This window comes from Trichechus manatus, unplaced genomic scaffold, assembly GCF_000243295.1.
Source record: "Trichechus manatus latirostris isolate Lorelei unplaced genomic scaffold, TriManLat1.0 scaffold00097, whole genome shotgun sequence".
Classification (NCBI taxonomy): Eukaryota; Metazoa; Chordata; class Mammalia; order Sirenia; family Trichechidae; genus Trichechus; species Trichechus manatus.
Window position 1 is genome coordinate 5,848,924 of NW_004444033.1, and position 19,544 is coordinate 5,868,467.

General features: G+C 35.7%; 1 protein-coding gene across 7 annotated transcripts in view; it reads left to right on the forward strand.

Moving 5' to 3' along the window:
* The window catches only part of MKLN1 (muskelin 1), a 343,250-nt gene that overhangs the window by 234,759 nt on the left and 88,947 nt on the right, over positions 1–19,544 (forward strand). For 6 of the 7 annotated variants that reach the window (XM_004382685.1, XM_023737113.1, XM_004382684.2 and 3 more), the window contains 2 exons: positions 3,894–4,003; positions 10,641–10,833. In XM_004382685.1, the coding sequence (XP_004382742.1) occupies positions 3,894–4,003; positions 10,641–10,833 (303 nt within the window). Of the gene's footprint in view, positions 1–3,893; positions 4,004–10,637; positions 10,834–19,544 lie in introns of all 7 variants that reach the window. The other variant, XM_023737116.1, reaches the window with a different exon arrangement.

The window sequence follows — 19,544 nt, forward strand, 5'->3', positions numbered from 1 at the left end:
TCCTAGTTCCTTGTGAGATTTTGTGAATAAGCAAATGTTTTGATAAATTTAACTCTTGGTTATACTTTTATATTAGTGAGTAAATCTTTTTTCAGTGTTTAGACCACCTAATTCCTAAAGACCTTTGCATAACTTTAACAATTCCATGATGTTATATTTCATATATGTAAATAGTCAAAATACCTTACATTTTCATATAATAACTTTAGATTGTACAGTGTCTGCAAGGATTTATTCAAATTTAGTTTCCTAAAAGAAGGAAAAGATCTAGTCTAAGTCCCTCTAAAGTTCTTATTCTTCTAGTAATATTCATTGGAAGAAATATGAATAAAGATCTGTTTAGGGAAGTTACATAGTTTCTTTCTTTGAAAATTTATGAGTATAGAACAGGGATCTTTTATGAATCAATTAGACATTCAGCTGCCAGAAGACAGGAAATTAGACCTCTTTCTAGTCCTTCTTGTATTTTATTTCTCTCAGCTTTTAATTACAGGGCATACTGATGTGTCTTTTACTTGACCCTGGGTTAATTTTATGGTAGGTATTCAGGCAAAATGTTAATTGGAGCTTTCCAAATAGTTGTAAACACTTATTAATCCATTTGATATTGAGGATACTTTATATTTAGATAACTTCATATTTCTCACTTTTCTGTTAACAGATGTTAATACTGGTCTGCGGTGTATTTGCTTTCCAACCCTTTTTCAACATTCTCTTGAGAAGTGTTCTTTGAGATAATATAAGGAAAATGTGAAAATAAATTCTGTGTATTACTAATGCTGCTTTGTTTTTAGGTTAGTATTTTTAGTTAATCACCGTAACTTTCTAAAAGGAATCATTCTGATAAAAGGACTTGAGTCTTAGTCTCTGTAATATCTAGCTCTTTCTTGTGGTGATCTAGCATAGATATTTGTTCACCTGGTTAGAATACATTGTTCAAATTCTTAAAAGGAAAAAATGTATTTGAACACTCCACATTTATATTCTACAGTGCTGTGTTTGAAAGATGCTCTGTTGAAAAACAATTTTATCCTCAACACAATTTTTCAATCTCTTCAGACATCAGTTATCCACAGTAATGGAGGGGAACAGAAGCATGGCAGATAATTCCCATATCCTGCATTGACATCTAGATATAATAATCTTTTAGTAGATGTAGTCTATTCGTTAAATTTTTGTTTAAGCCAAATTACGGTAAGTTTTACCACAAATGGTTAACAGGGAAAATAAACCCAAAAAAAAAAATGTGTTTTCAGTGAAAGTTTATACAGCAAATTAAATTCCCATTTTAACGATTACTACACAGATTGTTCAGGTACATTGGTTTAATTTTTCACAATGTGTTAACATTCTCATTAATTCCCTCTGGATGTTTCACTTCCAGTCATCTAGTTTCCCTGTCCCCTTACCCTTTCTTCTTTGCTTTTAGAGTAATGTTGACCATGTGGTCTCATATAGATGATTTTTTAAAGGTGTGCAGTACTCACTGGTAACCAAAAAAAAAAAAAAAAACCCACTGCTCTCCAGTTGATTCCAACTCATAGAAACCCTATAGGACAGGGTAGAACTGGTGATCTAGCATAGATATTTGTTCACCTGGTTAGAATACATTGTTCGAATTCTTAAAAGGAAAAAATGTATTTGAACACTCCACATTTATATTCTACAGTGCTGTGTTTGAAGCGTTTCCAAGGAGCAGCTAGTGGATTTGAACTGCTGACCTTTTGGTTAGCAGCCATAGCTCTTAACCACTATGCTACCAGAGCTCCACACTCACTGGTAATGTTCTCTATTTTATGAGCCAATCTATTACTTAGCTAAAAGGTGATATCAAGGGGTGGTTTCGGTTCAAAGTTTATGGGGTATCTCAAGGTGATAGTCTCCAGGAGTCCTCTAGTTTCAACCAGTCTAGTAAGTCTGAATCTTTTAAGAACTTAAATTCTGTTCCACATTTTTCTCACCTTCTGTCAGGGTTGATCTATTGTGGCCCTGATCGGAATGGCCTTTAGTGATAGCTGAGCACCACCTACTTCTGGCCTCAGGGTAGATGTGGCCGTGGCTGGTATAGACTGTTAGCCCTATAGACTAGTTTCTTTACTGAGTCTTTGGTTTCCTTCTTTCTTTTTCGGTCTGGACTAAAAGACACTGGTAGTTGTATCTTAAATGGCCACTCACAAACTTTTAAGACCCCAGATGCTACTCACCAAACTAGGATGTAGAGCATAAACTTCGTGAACTGTGTTCTGCCAGTTGACTGAGTTGTCCCATGAGACTATGGTCCTCAGCCTTCAAACCCAGAAAAACAATCCTGCAAAGTGTTTGGTTATGTCTAAGAAGTATTTGTTAACTGTGCCCACATGTGCTTTATTATATATATGAACATACATTCGTATAAACAAAGGTATATACATATAGCTACATGTATATATGTGTATGTGTATACACATACATACCTGTACACATATATGCATACATACATAGATATGTAGCCACACATGTATTTTTTGGTTGTTGTTGCAAAATTATATAGGGGTTAGGTTTTGAAATAAGTATTTTTGTACTTACTATTTTTTTCATAAAGCCCTTGTTTACATGCCTTCTTAACATGTAGGTTTTTAGGTACTAGAGAAAAAAATATGCAAAAATAAAATTTGAATCATCATGTTATTTTACTAATCATTATTTAGAACTTACCTTCCGGATAACATAGTAGTTCTATTATCTTTTTACAGTTTTTGATAGTTTTGTGAGTGCTTTCTCATGTGCTATCTCATTTATGCTGCATAGTAGCAGATAAAACCTTTCTCTTTTTAGTTGAGGAAACTGAGGATAGGAGTCTAATGACTTCTTCCTGGCTGCATAACTAGTAAGTGATGAATTAGGGACATAGCAGTTGGTATATGCGTAACACATTTGGCTATGTACTTGTTTTAAAGTAATAATAACAATAGGTACTATGTATAAAAGCAGCTGCTGTTTGCCTGGCACTAAGCTGGGCATTTAAAACATATTATCTTGTTAAATTCCCATAACATTCTGTGAGATAGGCATTATTACACTCACTTTACAGATTAGGAAGCTGCAGATTAGAGGTTAAATGACTTGCCCAAGATCATGCAGGTAGTAAAAAGTAGAGATGGGATATAAACGTGAGCCTATCTACTTCCAGAAGTTGAGTTCTTTTATATGTGATGTATGTAAGTATTGTTTCCTCAGCTGAAATCCCTGGGGACAGAGACCTCTGTCTTCTGTTTCTTCAATGAATAGAAAGTATATTTTATTAATTTATTTTTAGCGTCTGCTGATAAAATCAAATGCAAATAGGTTTTCTTTTTTACTCAGTTAAGGTGGTGAATTACATTAATATATTTCCTATTATCTAACTGTCCTTCCATTCTTGGGGTGAGCTCTCTTTGGTCACAGTGAAAACCTGATAATTATTTTTTTTTTTCCCCTGGAATTCTGAGTATGTATTCATAGCTAGATTGGCCTTAAATCCTTTATCTTCTGGTTTTCAGGGTTATGCCACTTTGATAAGTAATTGAACTTTCAGTTCTCTTTCCGTGCTCTGATTTAGTTTAAATTATATAGTAATTATCTTTTTCATGTAGGTTTGGTAAAGTCCTGGTCATGTTTTGGGGGAGGGGTAGATATGTAACCACTTTGATTTGTCTTACGTTCTCGCTATAGAAACATCATGATGGCGTGAGTCATATGTTCCTTTTTGCTTCTGTAGTTCCAGCACTTAACACAGTGTGAGGCGTATAGAAAGGGCTCAGAAAACCTGTTGAGTGAATTATGATAGGCTTGAATAGTGATTTTAGTTTGCTAAAGTTTTATTTGGACTATATATGTTAATTTTTTTCTTCCTTTTTCCCCCTTTCTCCTCCAAGTTCCACTCTTGTCCTGGGGACCCAGCTTTAACTTTAGCATCTGGTATGTTGAACTTAGTGGCATTGATGATCCTGATGTAGTACAACCCTGTCTCAACTGGTATAGCAAGGTAGGACTGTATTTTAAAATCTGGATTTTATGTTTCTAATGCCTATAAAGGGAGAATTACATCAATCTCTTGTCTTCATTGGAAATAATTAAAGATATGGAGAATATTAATAATATTTTAACAATAAGATAACTAATATTTATTAAAAATTTAGAGTCTGCTAGCTTCTAAGCAATCTTTATAACTCATTTAATTGTTACCACATTATGACATAGGTACGGTTATTACCCTATTTTACAGTTGAGGAAATGGAGCACAGAGAGGTTAAGTATTTTATCCAAGGTCACACAGTTATAAAGTGCTCAAGCTATTAAGAACTCAGGCAGTCTGGCTCCAGAGTCTGCCACTGTAATATTATAACCATCTCACCATAAACTTTATTTTTAACCTTTATTGATATAAATACTTTAACATAGTTTTTAGTGGGACAGTTTTAGTTCTAAATTGCTTTTATAATACATTCCTCCACTGTGTGTGTATGTTTAGTAAAATAAGAATATTTATTTTTCCCTGTAAAGATCTAGGCTTTGAAATAGACATTTTTGTGTCTATAGGAGGTATAAAAATGATATTTAATAATTTTATTTATAGGTCATTTTATTCAGTAGATACAGCCTGAAAAATGTGTTTAAGTTGTTGATCAATAGTTTTTGGGATGATTTTGAAAACTTTTTTGGTTTGTGATATATATTTATTTGACTCTTGCTTTTGACTTTATTTATGTTTTTGTTTTGGGGGGCCCCTTCCTTGTCGAGGGGGTAATATAGCTTTAGTTGAAACACCACATCCTGATTTACTTGCAAATAGAGCGAACCAATATACTCATAGGAGATTGGGAAGCAATATAACTTTTCTGAGCTGCTTTTCTGAAGCTCTCTTCTGATCAGCTTAATTAAGGAACTTTATGTTTGATTCATTTAATTCTGGCATTTTGTTATATTTAATTTAAAATAATTAGATGTGACTCAGTATTTTCAGTTTCATTATTTCTTGTTTTTCTTATAATATTGTAGATTTTTAAAGATCACCTTTATAGTGTTACACACATACCAGATGCTTAATTTATACTTAAAATCTTCTAACTTCTACTGCGCCTTTAATAAAATTAATGATTAAACTTCTGTAGTACTTGAATAAAATTTCCCCTCTAGTTTATGACGTCTGTGTATGCTTTCGTTAATACACTCACAATTATTTCTTGATATTGTGGGAAGTTGCAAGTTTCACCTCTTTTCCCCAACATTGTGGAGAGATTATATTTGAGAACTTGTTCACTCCTTTCACCTTTGACCTTCTCTGTATTTACTAAAAACCAAACAAACCCATTGCCGTCTAGTCGATTCTGACTCATAGTAACCCTATAGGACAGAGTAGAATTGCCTGAAAGGGTTTCCAAGAAGCAGCTGGTGGATTCGAACTGCTGACCTTTTGGTTAGTAGCCAAGAGCTTAACCACTGTGCCACCAGGGCTTCCTGTATTTATTATGGACCTCTAAAATTAGATAAAGTCTTTGCCCTCTTTGATTTTGAGTCTTTTTTTGAAGCATTAAAATTCAGTTATTGCATAACTCCTCTCCTACTATGTATCCATAGCTATGCTGAATCTTTATTCAGAGGCCAAGGGTAAGAAACTATAAAGTTAGTTTGGATAGAGAATCATTCTTTGGTTACTTGATGAGGTTAAATCTTAGGTAATTATAGTGCTTAAGAAATAGTTGCTTTGATAACCTTTTATTAGTCAAAAATACAGCTAACATTAAATCCGTTTGTGTTTTAAGTCTTGTAATCTTCCTAAAAGATACTACTTTATTTTCTTGCTTTATTAAAGAGTAATGCTTATAAGTAAATCATTACTTGTTGTGTGATTATCACGTAGTGCTTTGTGTCGTCAGTTTGTTTTGTTAATTCTTATTTTACAGTGGTATTCTTAGAAAATTTGAGCTAATCCCAGAGATACTCTTTTCGTGTGCGTGCTTTAGGTGAAAGTTTACGGAGAAAATTAGTTTCCCATTTGATAGTTTGTACATACAGTGTTTCATGACCTTAATTTCATTCCCCACAATGTGTCAGCACCCTCCGCATTTCTGCCCTCTTTCCCCATTTTCTTTTGCCTTGATTATCTACCCCTTCTAGCCTTCTCATCTTATAATTGATTGTTCTAAGGAGTATGTCCCTCTCAGGTGTTACTGTTTATCTTATGTGCTTGTCTGTTGTTTGGCTGGGAGGTGGTCTCCAGGAATGGCTTCATTTCCAGGTCAGAAGGGTGTCTTAGGCCCATAGTCATGGGGATTCCCCCAGTCCCTGTCAGACCAGGAAGCCCCATCTTTTTTGTGAGTTTCTTTTTTCTGTTAGTTTTACAATTTTCTCCTGTTCTGTCCAGGACCCTCTGTTGTAATCCCAGTCAGAGCAGTTGGTAGTGGTAGCCGGGCACTATCTAGTTCTTCTGGACTTGGGATAGTGTAGGCTGTGGTTCATGTGGTTGGTTAGTCCTTTGGACTACCTGCTCCCTTGGGTCTTTGGTTTCTTTAACTCTCCCTCACTCCGCATGGGAAGAGACCCGTAGTTGTGTCTTAGATGTCTGCTCACAAGCTTTTAAAACCCGAGACACTATGCAACAAAGGAGAATGCAGAACATTAACTTTATATACTGTGTTAGTGCCAATTGATGTAGATGTCCCTCCAGTCTATGGTCCTTTGTCTTCTAGCCTAGGAGCTTCATCCTGTGACGTATTTGGTTATGTCTAAGAGGTTTCCCTGACTTTACCCCTTTGTGTGTTCTATATGAGCCGAACCGACAATCATGTATCTAGAAATATCTACCACAAAACCTGTAGCTGCTGGTGAGTGTGTTCCCTAACATCCTCCCACACCTCTTGACTGTCTATCTACCTACTTGACCATTTGTAAATTATTGTTTGTCATCACTATTGCTGCAGGATTGTCTAAGCTATGGTAGTTACTGTAGTTGCCCTTTATTCTTATGTTCCTCTCCAAGTCCTCTCTTGCCTTGGTCATGTTGTACTTCCCCCATATAATGTATTGTCTTTCCCTTCACCAGTATTAACTCATGTCTTCTAGCTGATCGGTGATTTTCCCTCCATCTCCCTCCTATCCCTGGTAACCATCAAAGAAATTTTTTTCTTTTTTTCCTGTGTGTAAACCTTTTGTTGTTATTTTATAGTAGTGGTCTTATACAAAATTTGTCCGTTTGTGATTGGCTTATTTCACTCAGCATAATGTCCACCAAATTCATCCATGTTGTGAGATGTTTTGGGGATACATCATTATTCTTTATTGTTGCATAGTATTCCATTGTGTGTATGTACCACAGTTTGTTAATCCTTTCATCCACTGATGGACACTTAGGTTGTTTCTATCTTCTATCTATTGTGACTAATGCTGCAGTGAACATGGTGTACATCTGTTTATTCGTGTCACGACTCTTATTTCTTTAGGGTATATACCTAAGAGTGAATTGCTAGATCATATGGTACTTCTGTTTCTGGCTTTTTGAGGAAGTGCCATACTGTTTTCCAAAGTGGTTGTGTGTCATTTTACATTCCCACCAGCAGTGTACAAGAGTTTCAGTCCCGCCACAACCTCACCAACGTTTGGTATTTTCTGGTTTTTTGATTAGTGCCAGTAATGTCGGGATGAGATGGTATCTCATTGTAGTTTTGATTTGCATCTCTCTAATAGCTAATGAGTGTAAACACTTCATATGTTTGTTAGCCACCTGAATGTCTTCTTTGATGAAGTGTCTATTCATATCTTTTGCCCATTTTTTAATTGGATTGTTTGTCTTTTTATTGTTGAAATGTTGAAGTTTTCTATAAATTTTAGAGTAGTCGCTTATCAAATATTTCGTAGCTCCAGATTTTTCCCAGTTCTGTAGGATCTCTTTTTACTCTTTTGATGAACAAAAGTGTTTAGTGTTTGTGTATTGTTAGTTATGGTTTGTATTTAATTCATGCCATGTATTAGGGCCCCTGAAGTCCTGGTGGCACAGAGGTTAAGAGCTCAGGCTACTAACCGAAAGATAGGCAGTTCGAATCCACCAGCCACTCCTTGGAAACCCTATGGGACAGTTCTACTCTGCCCTACAGGGTCACTATGAGTCAGAATCGACTTGATGGCAACAAGTTTTGGATTAGGCCCCTAGCGTCTTCCATGATCTGTATCATTTTAGGTTTTTTTTAGGTATTTGATCCATTTTGAGTTAGTTTTTGTGTATGCTGTAAAGGTATGGGTCCTGTTCCATTTTTTTTACAGTTGGACATCCAGTTTTGCCAGCACCATTTGTTACAGAGACTATCTTTTATCCATTTTATAGACTTTGGTCCTTTGTCAAAGATCAGCTGACCATACCCATATACCTGTTGACGTTGAGTTGATTCCGACTCATAGCGACCCTATAGGTGGATGAATTTATGTCTAGGTTCTTGATTCTGTTGCATTGGTCTATGTGTCTTGTTGTTGTACCAGTACCAGGCTCTTGTGACTACCATGGCTATATGGTATGTTCTGAGATCAGGCAGTATGAGGCCTCCTGCTTTGTTCTTCTGCAATGCTGCTTTACTGTCTGAGGTGTCTTTCCTTTCCGTGTAAAGTTGGTGATTAGTTTTTCTGTCTTGGTATAGAATGTTGCTGGAATTTGGATTGGGATTGCATTATATCTGTAGATCACTTTGGGTAGTATTGACATTGTCACAATGTTGAGTCTTCCTGTCCATGAGCATGATATGTTTTTCCATTTATGTGGGTCTCTTTTGGTTTCTTGTAGTAGTATTTTGTAGTTTTCTTTGTATAGGTCTTTTATGTCCCTGGTTAAATTTATTCCTAAGTATTTTATCTTACAGGGGCTATTGTATATGATATTTCTTTCCTGATTTCCTTTTTGAAGTTTTCTTTGTTGTTGTATAGGAATCCAGCTGATTTTTGTGTGTTGATCTTGTATCCTGCTACTTTGCTGAATTCTTCTATTAGTTACAGTAGCTTTCTTGTGGAATTGTTGGGATTTTCTATGTGTAGGATCATATTGTCTGTGAATAGGGGTAGTTTTACTTCTTCTTACCAATTTGTATGCTCTTTATTTCCTTTTCTTGCCTTATCACTCTAGCTAGGACTTCCAGTACAATGTTGAACAAGAGTGGTGATAAAGGGCACCCTTGTCTGGTTCCCATTCTGAAGGGGAGTGCTTTCAGTCTCCCTCCATTGAGAATAATGTTGGCTGTTGGTTTTGTATAAATGCCCTTTATTATATTGAAGAATTTTCCTTCTCTTCCTATTTTGCTGAGAGTTTTTAACAGGAATGGGTGTTGGACTTTATCAAATGCCCTTTCTGCATTGACTGAGAAGAGCATGTGATTCTTTTGTTTTATTTGTGTGGTGGATTATTTTGACTGATTTTCTAATGTTGAACTGTCTGTGCATGCCTGGTATGAATCCCACTTGGTCATGATATATTATTTCTCTGATACGCTGTTGAATTATACTGGCTAGAATTTTGTTGAGAATTTTGCATCTATGTTCGTCAGGGATATTGGTCTATAATTTTCTTTTTTTGTGGAGTCTTTGCCTGGCTTTGGTATCAGGATTATCCTGGCTTCATAGAATTAATTTGGGAGTATTCTTTCCTTTTATATGCTCTGAAATAATTTGAGTAGTATTGGTGTGAGCTCTTCTCTGAGTATTTGGTAGAATTCTCCCATGAAGCTATCCACGCCAGGGCTTTTTGTTGTTGTTGGGAGTTTTTTTTTTATTACCTCTGCAGTCTCTTCGTTTGTTATGGTTCTGTTCAGATTTTCTATATCAGATTGTGTTAGTTTAGGTAGGTAGTGTGTTTCTAGAAATTTTTCCATTTCCTCTTCAAATTTGTTGGAGTACAGTTTTTCATAGTATTCTATATGATCTTTTTATCTCAGTTGGATCCCAGATATATTCTTGAAGTTAATGGTTTTTTTTTTTTGGTTTTGCTTTTTTAAATCTGTATGAGCTTATATTTTTGGCATTCATCCCATTAGCGGAGATATCAGTTAATTGAGCTTCCCACTTTTTGGATTCTAGTTAATTGAGATGTTTATAGCTGTTTGATAAATGTGGCAACCCAGGCTTGGAAGAAAATTATAAAATTTAAATAGTCTCTTTCTGAAGATTTTTGGGTCATCAAACCTGTTTGTGAATTTGAAATATGTAAATATTTGAAATATTTGTCATTTAAATAATATCTTATTTCTGAGAACCAAGAACAGAAAACAATCTATTTTGTTTGACAGTTTCTATGCTTTCAGTACCAGCATTGTAATCTGATTAATGGATGCCATGAGAGTTATAATTTTTAGAATCTTAAGCAGGCTTTGCTAAAAGCCAGTTTGCTTTCCAAAGTTCAGGCTCTGGAATTAGATGTGGTTTCATCTCTCTGCTACATACCGTGTGACCTTGTGCACGTTATTACAATTGGCTAAGCTTCTGTTTTTAGAAATAATTTAGAAATAATATGATACCTAACAAATAGGGTTAGTGTGTACTTGGCACATAGTAAATGCTCTGTTTAGGTTAGTTATCGCTATTGTTACTATTTCCTACAGTAACAACTAAGCAAATCTCTTCTCTTCATACTTTCTCCTGTGTTCTAGTAGTACCGTGAACAGGAAGCCATTCGCCTTTGCCTAAAACACTTCCGACAGCACAATTATACAGAGGCCTTTGAATCACTGCAGAAGAAAACCAAGATTGCCCTGGAACATCCCATGTTAACAGATCTGCATGACAAACTGGTTCTGAAGGGTGATTTTGATGCTTGCGAAGAATTGATTGAGAAAGCTGTAAATGGTATGTTATCAACACATAAACTTAGTTTGGTTATTAGAGTGATTTCAACTACGTACAGGAAATGGTTTTTCAAAAAGAATCTAGGTTTATGCCAATTATTACTGTTTGTATTTGTGTTGTTTCTTTTTATTCTGTGAAGATCATTAGCTACTTGTATTAGGGACTTCTTTCATGTGAGATGGTCCATAATGTAATGGAACTTGAAAAACATGAAATATACTTGAACTCACATATGTAAGATAAAGTTGTCATCTTGAGAAACCCTGCTGCACTTAGTAATGCTAACATTGACTAGTAGTAAGCAGTGTTAAAAATAGTCTTTTGATGTCAACTTTATGATCAGGGTCTGGGCCTATTCCTTTAAGTACTTTTGTTGATAGCAGATCTTTATTTTCTAATGGTATAGTTTTTAGGGGGTTGGATAGCCAAAAAATGTTATAAGCAGGCAATTATAATGAATTAAGAGATTTGTTATTGAAAACAGGTTCTGTGTAGTATGAATGCTACATAATTGCTGATTTTCTTGGGTAGCCTGTAACTGGCTTTGAAAGAAATGTAAGTATTTAAAGATGTAAATAATCGTCCAAGATAACTGCTTTGGAAGGTAACACCCTTTTGGATATTTATGGTATAGTATGTTTTGTTATTTCTATTAAAAAAAGAACACAGTTGTTGCTTATAGAATGGCATCCTAGTTTTTTCTTTGAATCTCCCACAGTAACTTTCATAGTGACAACAGAATAGGTACAAAATATAAAACTTGTGGAAATGAATTTGGTCTGTCTTTTTATAGAAAGGAGCCCTGGTGGCACACTGGTTAAGAGCTTGGCTGCTAACCAAAAGGTTGGCAGTTCGAATCCACTAGCCGCTCCTTGGAAACCCTATAGGGCAGTTCTACTCTGTCCTGTAGGGTTGCTATGAGTTCGAATTGACTCAACAGCAATGGGTTTAAAGGGAAGGGAATATAGACTATTATTATATTAGTAGTAGTGTTATTAATTAATTATTAATTAACTTGCATTGGGCAAATCTGCTGCAGAAGACCTCTTTAAGGTGTTGAAAAGCAAAGATGTCACCGTGAAGACTAAAGTGAGCCTGACCCAAGCCATGGTGTTTTCAACTGCCTCATACGCATGGGAAAGCTGGATGATGAATAAGGAAGACCTAAGAAGAATTGACACCTTTGAATTACAGCGTTGGTGAAGAGTATTGACTATACTGTGGACTGCCAAAAGAACGAACAAATCTGTCTTGGAAGAAGTACAACCAGAATGCTCCTTAGAAGCAAAGATGGCAAGACTATGGCTCACATACTTTGGACATGTTATCAGGAGGGATCAGTCCCTGGGGAAGGACATCATGCTTGGTAAAGTAGAGGGTCAGCGAAAAAGAGAAAGACCCTTAACAAGATGGATTGACACAGTGGCTGCAACAATGGGCTCAAGCATAACAATGATCATGAGGATGGCGCAGGACTGGGCAGTGTTTCGTTCTGTTGTACATAAGGTCGCTATGAGTCAGAATCGACTCAACAGCACCTAACAACAACAGTGATATTAATAGAACAATAGACTCTCAGAGCTCTGCTCTCATATATTTTAATATTATCGCTGTTATTATCATCCACTATTATTAAGTCCTCATATTTATCAGATACTGGGCTGGGTATTTTACAACTAAAGAAAACAGAAACAGTACTGCCTTCTTGGAGTTTATAAATTTAACACTAGCTTAAATGAATTGCTTCCAGCTCTACTGCATTAAATATAATGACATATCTACCTCTTAGCCTTGTACATTGTTGCTGCTTATTTAATTGATGATGATGCTTACGAATAAATGATTGGTATGTTTGAAATAGAGTATACTTCGGAGTATAAAAGATAGAACAAATATGATAATCTCTTACCAAAAAATTAGATGCCACCAGTGAAAGTATGTATGTATGCATGCCATTTCTGAGAGTGAATTCTGTATATTTTTTAACATCATAGGATGAGGAAGGCACCATAATTTTATGTTTTGTTTTAAATCTTTATCTTTGAGGTATTTGAAATCATTTTAAGGGAAAATTAAACGAAAAACCAACTTTATGTAATTTGTTGTTGTTGTTAGGCGTCATTGGGTCAGATCCACAGCGACTCTGTGCACAACAGAACGGAACACTGCCTGCTCCTGCGCCATCCTCACGATCGTTGTTACGCTTCAGCCCATTGTTGCAGCCGCTGTGTCAATCCATCTCATTGAGAGTCTTCCTCTTTTTCGCTGACCCTCTACTTTACCAAGCACGAGGTCCTTCTCTAGGGACTGATTCCTCCTGATAACATGTCCAAAGTATGTGAGACTTGGTCTTGCCATCCTTGCTTCTAAGGAGCATTCTGGTTGTACTTCTTCCAAGACAGATTTGTTCATTCTTTTGGCAGTCCATGGTATATTCAGTATTCTTCACCAACACTGCAATTCAAAGATGTCAATTCTTCTTTGATCTTCCTATTTACATAATTATTAGGCTAAAAACCATCATGTTTTAAAACTGTTTAGTAGTATACGTGGTTGGGAAAAGCTTTTAAAGTCATGTACAGCTCTGATTACTACAGCCAACTGACTTATCCTCTGGCTCTAGAAGGGAACCAAGTTTAGGGAAAATTAGTAGTAAATCTACTTCTGAGATGTAGAGCCAAGTCATATTTTTTTGTACTGCTCTAGGCTCTCCACAACTGGCTTGGAACACCGCTTAGTTAATAAACATTCCTTCCAGGGTTGTTCAGTTTGCCGCTGACTTCACTGATGATGATTTGTTGGACAAATAAGGAAGTAAACAGTGCAGTCATTTGGCTTCTGCTCCACTAAAAACATAGCAGAGAAGGGCAAGTAGTTCCTGCCTGCGAAGTAGGAAAGTTTAGGGAATCAGAAGTGTATTCTATCAAGCTTCTTATAAAGGAGGAAGCAAAAACAATTTTAGTGTATTAGTATGGTCTTTAAGTATGGTCTATATTTTAAGAAAGTGTCAGGCTATATTTATTTTGTAATAGGCTTTCTGTTTGCCTAGATAAATCCCCCCGTTTATCCTTAATTTCAGTAGAGGTGATTCCTGAACCAATGATTGCTATTCCCTGTCTGACACTGCCAGGGAAAAAAAGATAGAATCCCATGATGATGGATGAAAATACTCACCTAAGAACAGGAAACTTTTACTCAAAGAGGTAAAAGTTTGTTCTGAAAACCTTGCATTACGGAATTTATCTTATTTGCTATAGAAATGAAAATGTGCTTTTGTGATAAAAAGGGAGGTCCTGCCATTTCAGTTCGAGAGCTCTCATCTTCCTTCTTGGCTGTCCGTTTCTCCCCTCCCTGCTTCTCTTCGTCTTCCCCTTTCTTTCTTTTTTCTCTGTCCTTTCCCTTCTTTTTCTCCCCCCTTTCTCCTTGTGGTTTATGCAGTAGTTGTTAATCATACGGTAGAGTCTCTCCTTAGAAGTTTTTTGAGTAGTTTTCAAATCTTGTTGAGATTTTGATTGAGAATGCCCTTTGTCTTAGCTACCGTGAGGAGTTGATATTGAAATTTATAAAATGGCTTGTGTAGATCATGATCTCAAAAGGAATGCTTAACAACATTTCATTGTTAAATGCAATTTTTGACCTAGTGTTTTTGGAAATGCCTGTCTCAGATCCCTAGATGACATACATGGAAATTGAATTGTATCACTTTTTCTCTGCATTTTGAGATTATGATTTTTTTCCTAGTTTAATTATTAATGCATGGAATCACGGTGATTGATTTTCTAATGTTAAAGCAACTTTGCTTTTCTCAGATATACTTTTTCATAATCTTTTTGTATATCTTGGATTTAGATTGACTAATAATATTTTGTTAGGATTCTTCCCCTACTTTTGTTAGTAGGATTATTCTTGTAGTTTTTCATTCTTTTATTTTTTTCTTCATGTTTAGTACCAGCGTTATGCTGATGTTACTGGTTAGTAATGGGTTGAAGAGTTAACCTTTCATTCCTCTTCTCTGAATACGTGTAAGATTTGAATTGTTTCTTTCTTGCATGTTTAAGAGAATTTACCAGTGAAGCTGTCTGTATTTGGAGTTTGCTTTGTTGTTTCTGATTGCTCTTGAGTTGGTGCCAACTCATGGCAACCTTATGTATAAGAGAATGACTCTTTGCCCCGTGTATATTTTTACCTGTTGATTCAATTTCTTTAAACATTTTAGGACTGTTCAGGGTTGTTTTGTTTGTGTCAGTTTTGATAAGTTATATTTCTCACTCAGTGTGTTAAAGATTGTTAGCTTCCTGCCAAGTGGAGTTCCAAATTCTACATCATTATCATCATTATAACAACATGTATTTGAGTGCTTTACAACGTGCCATCTACTCCTTTAAGCCTTTTATATGAATTAACTTATTTCATTCTCATACATACCTCCTAGGGTAAGTATTATTATTATCCCCATTTAATAAATGAGAATGATTAAATAATTTGCCTAAGTCAGCATAGCTAGAGAGTGACAGATCTAAGATACGAACTTTGGTAGTCTACTTCTAGTATCCATACTCTTTACCATTATACTTTACTGTCCTAGTAAATACTTAACTAGTTTAGTTTCTCAATATTGATTATTGTTGTATGTTGTTGTTGTTAGGTGCCATCGAGTCAGTTCCGAATCATAGTGAACCTATGTACAACAGAACGAAACACTGTCCAGTCTTGCACTATCCTCATAATCGTTGTTATGCTTGAGCCCATTGTTGCAGCCACTGTGTCAGTCCATCTTGTTGAGGGTCTGCCTATTTTTCACTGACCCTCCACTTTACCAAGCATGGTGTCCTTTTCCAAGAACTGGTCCCTCCTGATAACATATCCAAAGTACATGAGAAGAAGTCTCATTATCCTTGCTTCTGAGGAGCATTCTGGCTGTACTTCTTCCAAGACGAATTTGTTCGTTTTTTTGGCAGTCCGTGGTATATTCAGTATTCTTTGCCAACACCATTATTCAAAGGCATCAATTCTTCTTGGGTCTTCCTTGTGCATTGTCCAGCTTTCACATGCATATGAGCGATTGAAAATACCATGGCTTGGGTCAGGCGTACCTTAGTCCTCAAACTGATATCTTTGCATTTTAACACTTCAAAGAAGTCTTTTGCGGCATATTTGCCCAATGCTGTGTGCCGTTTCATTGCTTGACTGCTGCTTCCATCAGCTTTGATTGTGGATCCAAGTAAAATGAAATCCTTGACAACTGCAATCTTTTCTCCATTTATCATGATGTTGCTTATTGGTCCAGTTATGAGGATTTTTCTTTTCTTTATGTTGAGGTGTAATCCGTACTGAGGGCTGTGGTCTTTGATCTTTACCTGTAAGTGCTTCAAGTCCTCTTCACTTTCAGCAAGCAAGGTTGTGTCATCTGCATATTGTAGTTTGTTAGTTATATTTTAGTATAACCTGCTACAATTCAGATTTTTTAAAAAGTCTGTTGTGATCCAGCCATTATCATTTCTGGATTATGAAAAAGGCTCTTATACGCTACAAGATATTTGTCTATAAGTGCATTTTTAATGGTTTCGTTTGAATATAATCAGTGTTTGAGTGAGAAATCAGTGTGCTAGAAGTTTGAATGTAGACAACCGTACTGTAGTCTGTGTGCCAGAAGTTTGGGTATAGACAACAGTGCTGTAAGCAGGGATCCTAGATGAACATAAGACATTTTCTTTTGTAAAAGCTTTATGTAATACCTAAGTTTCATTTTTAATCATGGACTTTTTAAAAGAGTATTCACTGTTGGAGACAAGAACAGCTTGTACTGAGTTAGGACTGTCTGAAATGTGTTTATTTTTTGCAATCATAATTGTAGGAAAAAAACGAGGTGATATTAGATCTGGAGATTTTTGTTAAATAGCTTGAAAATTGTTAACCACTTGGTCTTACCGTGCTTTCTCCTAAGTCATATTTTAATAGTTTTATTAGACTCTTTTGATTTCCTGCTTTATTAGAATTTTTCTCAAAAATAGACATATGGAAATATTAGCAACTGTCTAACTTCCTCTTAGAACATGGAAGTTATTTTTTTAACTTGAGTGGTTCACAGGTATGTTTAAATGCTTCTTTCTTAAATTTGTTTCTGAGAATTTTCAAAACAATGTAATGGGTGTTGTCATATTTTGTAGATGATTATGTCATTAAGGTTTCAGTTGAGGGTCAGCAAAAAAGAGGAACACCCTCGAAGAGATGGATTGTCACAGTGGCTGCAACAGTGGGCTCAAGCATAACAATGATTGTGAGGATGGCACAGGACCGGGCAGTGTTTTGTTCTGTTTCTCATTCTGTTTTCAGGGGTCGCTATGAGTCAGAACTGACTTAATGGCACTAACAACAGAGGGCCTGAGTTCCTTCACTGCATCATGTAAAATATCCACAGACAGGCCTACCCAAACCAAAGGCTTTAGTAAGACTTTTCAAGAATTAGAAATATAGAGAAGATCGTGAGATTTTTTGGGATGTAGAAGTGTCAACTTTTCATTTGTTTTTAGATCTTGAAAGTCATAGAGAGTTTTTTTACATTAAAATGAGGTATTGAAAGCAGTGTATTTAAAAAAATCTTTACCTCACTTTAAAGGTTGCAGCATTTTTATCGAGTGCCTCAAGGGATCTTAAGATTATGACTGTTTGATTTTGAAAAATTAAACTTTTTATTTAAAAAATTTAATTTTCTTAGCATGCCTCATACTGCTTTGAAACAATTTACCATTTACCAAACCCTTAGTAAACATTCGTATTACTACTTTTCCTTTTGAATGCTTAAAGGAAAATTCTTAAGTATGTTATTTCACTGAGAATAGCAACTAACTGTAAGCTGCTACAAATTCAATCTTCATATTGTTGACTATTTATTGAGTTATTTGATTAACCCAGTTTCCCTGGCAGGAGGCAGTAATATGTAGTAGAATAGATTAAATGGGGTAACCTTTAATTTAGCATATTTTCTCTGCCAAGTGCAACATAGTTTTTTTTAACAACTCTTTGCAGTACTTTTTGTTAGGAGTGGTTATGTGATTTAATGTTATAAAATGAGTATCAAGAGGTAGTAACAGAGTTAGGCAGTTGAGGGGAGAGGTGTGTATTGGTGACAGGGCGGGGGATGAGAGGGCTGAAATTTATAAATTTCTAGTTCTTAGTCTTATGTTGGAGCCCTGGTAGTGGCGCAGTGGTTAAGAGCTCGGCTGCTCACCAAAAGGTCAGCAGTTGAAATCCACCAGCCACTGCATGGAAACCCTGTGGGGCAGTTCTGTTCTGTCCTATAGGGTCGCTATTAAGTCATAAACGACTCAACAGCAACAGGTTTTTTTTTGTGTGTCTTATGTTGAGCAATGGTTTCTCCAAAAGAAGCAGCTTTTTGTTTTGGTGTTTGTTGTTGTTGGTTTTTGATAGAACAGCCAGTTTCTTAAACTAGACCTTGCCCATATGGAACAACTTCCAGCTGACAGAATTGTTTCTGGTAAGGGATCTGGAGTAGTAGCAAACCAGTGTTCCAGAAAAGAAAGGAAACAAAGAGAAACTTCACCCACAGTAGCCAGGAAGTGTTTATTAAGTGATGGATTGCATTCCTTTCTTCAAATCATAAATAGTATATTTCCTCTTTTTACTTTTGTTCCTGTTTTATTATATTGGAGTTGTTTTAATATTGTAGAGGAATGGCCGAGTATGGTGAATTTTGTTTCACAAAGTCTTGTTCTTTTTCATGTGTTATTGAATAGGTAAATTTTGCCATGTCTATTAGTACAGTGTTTTATCTCAGGTTGTAATTTAAGAAACCACTCGGTGTTATTTGTGTACCTATATGTATATTATGCAGTCTGTGAAGAGATGAAAAGAATATGGACTTTAGAATTGGGCTTCATACCTTTTTGTTTTGAGTCCTTGGACATGTTATTTAGCTTCTCTGAACTTAGGTTTTCTAATCTGTGCAATTGTTAATAATGACCATTGCATGGGTTTTTTTAAAGGAGTAAATGAGTTAACCAATATGGTGTCTTGCCTCACAGTACATACTCTATACCAGTGAATCCTTTCTTCTTTACTAGGATCTTTTAAGAAAAAAAAAAAAATCCAGATTTGATAATGCTACATATAAATAATTTTCTTCAGGTTTTCGAGTGGTCTCCACAAAAGAGTAAGAAGCATCAAGGAGAATTGTGTGACTTTTAGACTGGTGAAGACGAAAATAATTTATTAGGGAGCTAAAGAAGCACATTAAAGAGTTCCCAAAGCAATTTTTTTTCTTTGTTCACTTGACTGCTCTGTGCAAAATGATGTGACTTGTCAAGGCTCCGTTATGTCCTACAAATATGCTTTATTGGAAGTAGGGTTTTATGAGTAGTTTATTTTAATGTTGTAAGAAACTTAGTAACAATAAGATGACTCAAAGGAGATGTTAACCATGTTGCCAGGAAAGGCCTCCCTTTTTTCTATGTAAGCATTTATTGCATAGTGAGCACATACTATCTCTGATGCTGTGCTATCAACTATCATTATTCAGGAGAAGGTTAGGATTATTTTACACAAAGGTCACTTAACTTTCATCATAATATCTACTATTTTAAGTTTGGAATATTTAATCTTTTAAAATTTGGAAGTTTTATCCTCTGCAAGCCTGACTGTAAATACCTTTTGGCATATTTGGCTCTCTTTATCCTTGTTAAAACAAGCTAACG